Source organism: Poecilia reticulata, chromosome 17 (assembly GCF_904066995.2).
Source record: "Poecilia reticulata chromosome 17, P_reticulata-male-v2, whole genome shotgun sequence".
In the NCBI taxonomy this organism is placed as follows: domain Eukaryota; kingdom Metazoa; phylum Chordata; class Actinopteri; order Cyprinodontiformes; family Poeciliidae; genus Poecilia; species Poecilia reticulata.
In genome coordinates this window covers 28,890,684-28,900,708 of record NC_088846.1, presented here as the reverse complement: position 1 = coordinate 28,900,708, position 10,025 = coordinate 28,890,684, and the positions used below count along the sequence as shown (strand labels likewise).

The following is a 10,025-nucleotide window of genomic DNA, read 5'->3' as shown; positions in this document are numbered from 1 at the left end:
AAGAAATAAATGGAAGACTTATTTAGGATACAAAATACAGTTGATGTAGTAAGGATAAGAGGACTAAACGGAAGGATTATAAACAGAATAAGAACCGGGCACAGGTTTTTTAAATGGAACTCTGTTTAAGATGGGGAAACATCTTACTGGTTTATGTAGTTGGTGTGATATTGTAGAAACGATGGAACATGTTTTGATTAGTTGTAGAAAATGTGCAAAGCAAAGAAGATTATTAAAAACGGAATTAGGTTTTAATAGGGAATTGAAATTTGAGAATGTGGTTGATCAGTTAAATAGTATTGAGGGGAAAAAGATTTTTCTTTTCTTTTTTTTAATACTGCGATTATTCTGAGAATTTGAAGTATAGATATTAGGATCCAGTAGATGGCAGTAGTGCAACAATAATGGATGCAAGCTGCCGTTATAACCTGAAGAAGAAGTAGTCCGTATGGGCTAAACCAGGTTGTTGTTGCGTTGTTCCAGCTCTGATAATATGTCAGCAACCATGTCTTCAGTTCAGCATCTCAGAGAGTTTATCAGAGAGCGACTAACTGCTGCTGCTCAAGAAATCTTCACAGAGGTTGAAAAAATCATCATTTGCTACGAGGAAGAGCTCGATGCTCAGCGCAGAATGATGGGGATCGACTGGAATCCAGAAATAGAGCTACACACAGTCGGTTCGGAGCTGCAGGGACAAAGTTCTGGTAGGTCTGGATAAATGTGCTGATGTTTTCACAACAGGCAGAGATCCGCCAGCGGCGATAGTTGCTGCAGCTCTAGCTGCTGTTTCTAGAGCTGAACAGGAACTGATTTAGCTGCTAGCTCGGATGCTACAGAGGTTAGCACAAACGTGGTAGCACAGAGAGAAAACGTGTTTATGAGTCAACCCCCTGACTAAATATATTACTCCAACTAGTATTAGTGCTGAAAGTCTGGAATTTCATTAACAAATTCTTCATTTGTAAGCTCATACGTGATTTTTTAAGTCTAATAATAATAATGGCATGTTGTCCGTCCACACACCTCCAGGTCTGAATAGAGCAGTGGGGAGGCGAAGCGGGATGAGCTGTGTTTTTTTCATATGGGTACAGAACAAACGGGTGGAGCAAAAATAGTGAGCCACAGAGCCACTTGCAGGACTGGAGCTGCAGGTTGCACAGCCCTGATGTAGCAGATCAAAACTGATCCCATCTCTATTCATCTGAAGCTAAAATGCTACATCTGCATTTTAATTTATTGCTGAAGGTAAACAATAAAATTGGTCTAAAGGACCAATTAGTTATGGTGAAAAAGTATTTTTTAGTGTTATACCTACAGTTCAGGGACCCAGACCAGTTCTATAGGGAAACAAGCAAATTGTGCCCATCCATTTTTTTTTACACCCTTGACCCTTAGTTTTCAGCAGGGTTGCTGGTGCCTATCTCTGGCTAACGTTTCGGGCGAGAGGCGGTCTACACCCTGGACAGGTCGCCAGTCTGTCGTAGGGCAACACAGAGACACACAGGACAAACAACCATGCACACACACACTCACACCTAGGGACAATTTAGAGAGACCAATTAACCTGACAGTCATGTTTTTTACTGTGGAGGAAGCCAGAGTACCCAGAGAGAACCCATCATGCACAGGGAAAACATGCAAACTCCATGCAGAAAGACCCGGGCTGGGAATAAAACCCAAAACCTTCTTGCTGCAAGGCAACAGTGCTACCAACACTGTGCAGCCCATCTACAGTTATCAAATGGGTTTAATGAAATATCTCTCTTGTCACTGCAGATTTGTTCTGTGAGACATGTCCAAGTTAAATGGATCAGGTGACTCCAACCTTGATGAGGACATTATTCTTTGTGCCATTTCTCCCAAACATCCAGTTTTTATGAAGGTGGTATCTGATGGTTGCTATGGAGACCTGATGAGTCCAAAATGTTCCTCTTGGCTGCAGTTCGCTTACAGAGATACCTGAGGCCTCATGCATAAAAGAGTGCACAGTTTTCACACTAAAACTTGGCGTATGGGAAAATTTTGAAAAGTGCCGCTCACAAAAAAATTCAGCTGTGTAAAGCCGTACCATACACGCGGCTGCGCACCTTTCCTTTATAAATCCCCATTTAAGGAAACTAGAGCGCAGCTGCTGGTCTGCCCTGTTGCCACCCATAAATACATATGTAAATTAGTATAAATAGCCAGACGTCTGCCACCACAGGGGCAATAACCATGGCTACTAGGACTGTATAATTAAATCGGTTCTACAATATGTATAAATTTTTTCCCCTTCGGAAGGTATTGATTTCTCATCTGCGAGTATCAATTCATTAAACCTGAGGGATCCAAAGGCTTATATGCGTCTTTTTTACATGTTTGAATTGTAACGGCGTAGCAGCAAGACTCCGCCTCCCCCAGTCTCACCTTCAACTTGTGCTTAACGAGCACATTATAAACTACACACCAGTTTTTAAAAAGCCTTTTTCCCAAAGTTCAAAAGACTTTGGGGAGAAAGCAGACCTATACCAAGCAGAGCCAAGTATTGTGTTGTTGATGCTTTTAATCAGTTTTCAGTTAATTAAATCCAACTGAAAACTGATTAAATCCAAGTCTATGGAACACAAAACGTCACCAAAATCATTCCGTCCTTCTAAAATCTTTCAGAAAATTATGAAAGTGTATCGATCGCCAAATATTGTGATATATATTGTGTTGTGAGCAGAATATTGTGTATCATATTGTGAGATTATTGTATCGCTACACCCCTAATGGCAACATCCTTGTTTGTAGCAGGATAAGTGTATATATATTAATAATAGTTATATATTTTATTTAAAAGGTACTTTCAGGGAACATGAGATCACTTCACAAAAAATAAAAATATTTTTTTAAAGAAAAAAATCCAAATAAAAAAAATAAAGAGATCGTGCAAATGCCTGTTTGAACAATATGACATTCAGCCGGGATTTAAAGACACAGCGAGTTAGAGTCCTTTGAGTGGGAAAAGTGGACGTTTATTCAAAATGGTGGAATTTTGCGCGTAAGTTGTACTTTTTCAGAATAGAGATGCTTTATATCTTTAAGAAAGCAGTTGGACCGGTGCCACATGTCTCCTCCTTTAACTTTTGCTCAGGGCTCCAGGATGATCAGTCTGGGTGAATATAAATGCAAATAAACCATCATCAACATTTACCAGCAGATCATTATGATCTCTAATCAATCGCTCCCTCTGAATCTTTCCACTGGTGATGTTCTCCATCAGAGCCATTGCTCCACAATTTGCGCAGCTACTTATGTACGTGTGATTGTCTACACACCTTGAAAACCTTAAAATAATCAAAACTGTTTATAGTTAATCTGCTGATCCAACCCCGTTTTTCTTTTTTAGTGAGAATGAAAAAAGAAGCTGCATTTCGACACACAGACCAACATTACACCTTTGAGACAAAAACTGAGGAAATTGAGGTTTTCACATCTTTTATTTTTATTTTCTTTATTTTGTGTGGGTGTTAAGTTTTTTTCTGAGCATAAGTGCGGTTCAATTTCATCATTTACGTATAAACAATAAAATATTGAAATCATAAAAAACATCGGGTTAGATGCTTCTTGGTCTAAATAACTGAATGTAGTCAGATTTCAGTGTACTTAGGTGAGTTATGATGCTTTGTAGTTTGATATTGTCCACAGGAAACATTTGTGTGGCTGTCGTACATTTTCACGTCAGGGAAAAAGTGTGCATATTTTTATGCTAACTTTAACGCAAAGTAAATTTTTATACATGCTGACTTGTGCATAAAATATGGCGCCGCACATGTTTTGTTCGCATGCATGCTTTATACATGAGGCCTTTGGAGATGTGTTTATGTGCTGCACCATCCTCAGTGTGTGATGTTAAGAAAAACTCATCCAGTCTTATCTCTCACACATTCAGTTGTTTAACTAAATGTACAGTCTGAGCAATAATGACTGTTTAAATTTTAGACCGGACTTTTCAATCTTCTCTTGCATCCACTTCCTTTTGAACATCAAGATACCTGCCTAATTTAAAGAAATACCCTCTTCTCTGTCTTTATTGAATAGTGGCTTAGAGAAACACGTCTCAGTGTCTGATCACATTTATAATCCAGACAGCCAGAATGTCATGTTCTACTGATTAAAGTTCCTACACAGTCTGATTGATCAACTTTAAAAAGTGAAGTTACAAGTGAGATTTGTAAATTAAAAAAACTGTATGAAACTGTACCGACTAAAGTCTTTTGAACATTTTTGCTAAAACTGTAACTTAGTGTGGAGGACACATTACCTGCTTTTCAGTTAAACTCTACAAGCAAATTTTACATAGTCTGTATGATGCCTACAGACCAAAATCTGTAGGGAAACCCAGGCTGATACATGAGATGGTCATCAATTAAATTATATCAATGATGTCATTCTTTTTCCCCACAGACCTCCAACAACCAAGTGTCTCCAGTGAGGAGGAAGATTATCCCATCCAACAAGTCTGGAGCCTGGCAAGTAGGTCCAGTCAGGACAAGAAAGAAGCAGAACATCAGTGGACTGAAGAGGAACAGATGGAACCAGAAACTAAATGGATTAAAAAAGAAGAGGAGGAACCAGAACTAACACTGCTCAAACATGAGGAAATAGAATATTCACTAATGTACGTAAAAAAAGAGGAACTAGATTATTCACTGCTTGAACATGAACAGCAGCCACCAGAACCTTTACCAACTGGACAGGACCAGAAGGACCTCTGCAGCAGTCAGGAGGGAGAGCAGCTTGTCCAGAAACAGTTTGTTGCTTTGACTTCTACTCTTCAGGAAGATGATATGAGAGAAGAGACGAGAACAAAGCAGCTTTCCCTTCATTTCTTTCCAGTGGTTGAGAGCAAAGATCAGAAAGGAAGCAGCTGCTCTGAGTCAGAGAGTCAGTCTGATACTGGCACAAAGAAAAGATCTTTCAAATGTGACATTTGTGGGAGATGTTACACAACACAGTGGAAGTTGAAAAACCATTACAGAACCCACACTGGTGAGAGACCTTCATGTGAAACATGCAGAAAAAGTTTTTCACGAATGAGTCACTTAAAACGTCACAAGAAAATTCATACAGGTGAGAGACCTTTTTCATGCGAATCATGCGGAAAAAGTTTTTCACGGATGAGTCACGTGATTCGTCACAAGAAAACTCATACAACTGAGAAGCTTTTTTCATGCAAGTCTTGTAAAAAAAACTTCAATCGAAAGGATATGTTGAGCAACCACATGAAAATGCATTCAGGTCAGGGGCCTGAATGCCCCTGACCTGAAAGCCATACCTGTGTAAAAGCCATTCCTGTGTAAAAGAAAATGTTCTTTGTAATTGATTTCTTAAATATTCTCATTAGAACCCACATTCAGGAGCTGGGTTGTTCACATGAAATATGGAGAAAACAGTGTTATTTTATGTTAGTAAACTTAATTTCCACATGAATGAAATACACAAAAGTGAGAATTAGTCATTTAACTTGCACAGATTTACTGTAATAAATATTAAACCTTTTCTTGTATTGTTTTCACTTTGCAAAATGCATTAGACCCTCAACTGTTTTTGGTTACCCATTTATGGATTTTTTTATTGTGGTGCATATCTGTGAAATTTGTTATGGTTTATTTAGAATATTTAAAACCATTTCAAATAGTTTGGAAGTGGAAATATTGAAGCACCATGTTACTTAACATGCCACTGACTGACTTTTGCAAAGTAGCCAATCAGGACTCTTTAAGAATCCTGAATGCAGAATCCTCCTCAAAATTGGACTTTCAGATGGACATCTATTTGTAATGAATAACATACCAACTTTTCATGCTTTACTGAAAAAATTCATGTATAAATTTATGTGCCGCTTGGATGTATCAAAGGACTCGACAAAAAACCATCTGACAACTATGACATTTATTATATTCCTTGTTTTTTAATTATTGGAAAAATTGTTTATCTGCTTTGTGATATGTCTTTTTTTTTACTTGAAATGTGGATTTCATTTTTTTCTAAATGGTATGGACTATCTTGTTTTGAAATAAAAGCTTATGAATTAAAATCAAGAAGTATTTCCCTGCTTATTGCCTGTCCACCCTCCAGTTCAGAAGGGGGCGGTATTACACCAATTTCCTTCTTCGCCAACCGCCAAAAAACAAGAAGAAGCCTGCACGGGCTAAGCTAGATAGCTGCTGCATTGTTCCATCTCATCTAATATTTCAGCAACCATGTCTTCAGTTCAGCATCTCAGAGAGTTTATCAGAGAGCGACTAACTGCTGCTGCTCAAGAAATCTTCACAGAGGTTGAAAAAACCATCATTTGCTACGAAGAAGAGCTCGATGCTCAGCGCAGAATGATGGGGATCGACTGGAATCCACAAATTAAGCTTCATAGCGTCGGTTCGGAGCTGCAGAGACAAAGTTCTGGTAGGTCTGGATAAAGGTGCTGATGTTTTCACAGCAGACGGAGATCCGTCAGCGGCGATGGTTGCTGCAGCTCCAGCTGCTGCTGAACAGGAACTGATTTAGCTGCTAGCTCTGATAGTTGATAGTTTTGTAGCTCAGGACAAAATGTTGCAGCACAAACGGAAAATTTGTTTGAGTCAAGTTTCTTGACTAAATTTATTATTCCAATTGTTATAAGTGGTAGAAATCTGGAATAAATGTGTAATTTAAAAAAAAATCCACAAGCATCCTCATTCCAAACACATTCACTTAAATTTTCACTTTATGTTACATGTTCACATTATTTATTGACTGTATCTAAGAATATCAAATATATTTTAAATTTAACTGAAGATATGACATAACACAATATATGATATACAATAAAATACAAAGACTTAAATCTTATAGACTTAATCAAATCAGTCTGTCAACTACGTTGCATGTAGGGATTTTTAATGTCCAGCAGGTGTCACAGTATCAATACAGTTTTGCTATGGGTCGAAGCGCTACATGAGGCCTCATCCACCCACCACTACTGCTCACACACCTCCAGGTCTGAATACTGCAATTCAGGTTATTAGGCTCCTGCATTGCAGTATTCAGACGCAGGATGAGCTGTTCTTTTTTCATAGGGGCACAGAACAAACGTATTAAACAAAAAACATGCAATATATCACTTATATTAAGTGAGTGACAGATCTGCTGGTTACACAGTATGGGTCTAGCAGGTGAAAACTGTAATCCTGTCTAAATCCATCTGAAGCTAAAAGTGCTAAATCCTCAAGACTGTTAAATTGAATATTGATACATTTTAATGTGAATTTCAGAGAGCAAGTTGTCTATTGCAAAAAATGATAAAATCGGTTTTTAAAAGTATTGAAATAATTTTTATTTCACTCTGCTGAATGTGTTATGAAATTAAATCTTGCTCTGTATTCAACAAGTCATAACAAAACACATATGAACATTTAAATATCTCCAGCAATGACTTTGGAAGGCAAAAAAACTATGCTGTACATTTAAAATTTTGTTGTTGTTATTGTAGTAAGGCTTTTTAGCAGCACAAGTATTTAAACAGTGAATAGTCTCGCCATTTTGGATGGCAAAGTTAGGACACAGGGGCGAACTGTCACAATTCTCTACACAATTCTCTTTTTTGGACAGTAGATTAGTTTAACAAGTCTCTGTGTCTCATCACATTGGTAATCCAGAGAACCAGAATACCACGTTTTAGTAATTTAAGTTTCTACACAGTCTGCTCAGCTTTAAAAACTGAAGTTACAATTAAAATTAAAAACAGCATGTCTTACGGTAGGAGGAGTACTTTACTGTATGAATGCACTAAAATTAAATATTTAATTGTAAAAAATTAAAAAAACTGTATGAAACTGTTTGTGGATTAAAATCTTTTGAATATTTTTGCCTTGGCTTCCAATTAATGTGGAGGACACTTTACCTGCTTTACCGTTAAACTCTACAAACTAATTTTAGAGTAACCGTATTATGCCTACAGACCAGAATCTTCAGGAAAAACCAGACTGATAAATGAGATGGTCATCAATTAAATTATATTAATGATGTCATTACATGTTCCCACAGACCTCCAACAGCTAAGTGTCTCCAATGAGGAAGAAGCTTCTGCCATTCAACAAGTCTGGAGCCTGGCAAGTAGGTCCAGTCAGGACCAGAACAAACATCAGTGGTCTGTAAAGGAACAGATGGAAGCAGAACCTAAATGGATTAAAAGAGAAGAGGAGGAACCAGAACCTACACTGCTCAAACATGAGGAAATAGAATATCCACTAACATATGTAAGAAAAGAGGAACTAAATTCTTCAGTGCTTCAACATGAACAGCAGCCACCAGAACATTTACCAACTGGACAGGATCAGAAGGACCTCTGCAGCAGTCAGGAGGGAGAGCAGCTTGTCCAGAAGCAGTTTGTTGCTTTGATTGAGACTTCTACTCTTCAGGAAGATGATATGAGTGAAGAAGAGACAAGAACAGAGCAGCTTTCCCTTCATATTTCTCCAGTAGTTGAGAGCAAAGATCAGGAAGGAAGCAGCTCCTCTGTGTCAGAGAGTCAGTCTGATACTGGCACAAAGAAAAGATCTTTCAAATGTGACATTTGTGGGAAATGTTACCCACATCAGTGTAAATTGAAAAACCATTATAGAACCCACACTGGTGAGAGACCTTTTTCATGTGAAACATGCGGAAAAAGTTTCTCAACATGTTATGTTTTAAATAGTCACAAGAAAACTCATACAGGTGAGAAACCATTTTCATGCCAGTCATGCGGAAAGAGATTTTCTCGAATTGGTAATTTAAAGGACCACAAAAGAATTCATACAGGTGAGAGACCTTTTTCGTGCCAGTCATGTGGAAAAAGTTTCTCAAGAATTAGCCATTTAAGTCGTCACCAGACAATTCATACAGGTGAGAAACTTTTTTCATGCCAGTCTTGTGAAAAAAGCTTCAATCGAAGGGATTATTTGATCATTCACATGAAAACCCATACATGCCAAGCGGTGCTTTGAAGCCAAACCTGTAAAAAAACATTTCTTTGAAATTGGTCACTTAATTATACTCATTAGAACCCATATGGATGAGCTGGGTTTTTCACATGAAATATGGAGAAAAAGTGTTCTTTCATGCTGGTACAATGAATTTCCACATAACAGAAATACAAAGGTGAGAATTAGTCATTAACTTACAGATTCACTGTAATAAATATTAAACTCTGTCTTGGATTGTTTCACTTTGCAAAACATTAGACCCTCACCTATTTTTGGTTGTGATTTTATGAATTTTCTTTTCAGCAATTTTTGTGAAATTTGATAATATATTTAGACTGTTATATTAATATTTAGAATATTCAAAACCTTTTCAACTGGTTTGGAAGTGTATATATTGAAGCTACTTTACATACTACTGGCTGACTTTGGCAAAGTAGCCAATCAGGACGCTTTCAGCATCCTCAGATTTCCATGATGAACATCTGTAAGACAAATGTTTGTCATGAGTAACATACCAACTTTTCATGCTTTACTGAAGAATTTCATGTATAAATTTATGTGCCACTTGGATGTATCAAACACCTTAATAAAAGCTCTGACAAATACAACATATAGTGATATTAGATATAGATATTTTAACTATTGGAATAATCGTTTATCTGCTTTGTAACGTGTTTCTTTTACTTAATGATTTATGTATTTTATTTATTTTTTTAAATGTCTACTTTCTGTCTAGAAATAAAGATTTGTGAATAATACTAAGTTGTATTACAGCTAAAACACATCTGGTTTAATTAGACAAATTATTCAATATCAGGCATCAAGATTATGTACCAGAGCATTTAAAATCACATCAACAGCAGCAATATAAGGAGAAACGGGAGAAATGCTGTTGAAGAAGCCAAAAATTGGCTTCTTCAATATTTAACAACGAGCAACAGGTAGAAAATATCTCTTTTCTCAACAGTCTGAATAGAGCAGTAGGGGGTATTGGTAACGAGATGAGGTGCAGGATGCTGAAGCTAAAATGTTACATTTTCATTTAAATTTATTGTTGAA

At 37.2% G+C, this 10,025-nt stretch overlaps 2 protein-coding genes across 2 annotated transcripts; both read left to right on the top strand.

Moving 5' to 3' along the window:
* The first annotated feature begins 401 nt into the window (after positions 1-401).
* On the top strand, positions 402-5,523 carry LOC103479988 (uncharacterized). Its single transcript, XM_008434715.3, has 2 exons — positions 402-704; positions 4,429-5,523. The coding sequence occupies exons 1-2, from the start codon at positions 494-496 to the stop codon at positions 5,283-5,285; spliced, it is 1,068 nt and encodes a 355-aa protein (XP_008432937.2). The 5' UTR covers positions 402-493; the 3' UTR covers positions 5,286-5,523.
* Positions 5,524-6,154: 631 nt separating this feature from the next.
* On the top strand, positions 6,155-9,724 carry LOC103479987 (uncharacterized). The gene is made up of 2 exons (XM_008434714.3): positions 6,155-6,426; positions 8,047-9,724. Exons 1-2 carry the CDS (start codon positions 6,228-6,230, stop codon positions 8,985-8,987), a joined length of 1,140 nt encoding a protein of 379 aa, XP_008432936.2. The 5' UTR covers positions 6,155-6,227; the 3' UTR covers positions 8,988-9,724.
* The last annotated feature ends 301 nt before the right edge of the window (positions 9,725-10,025 follow it).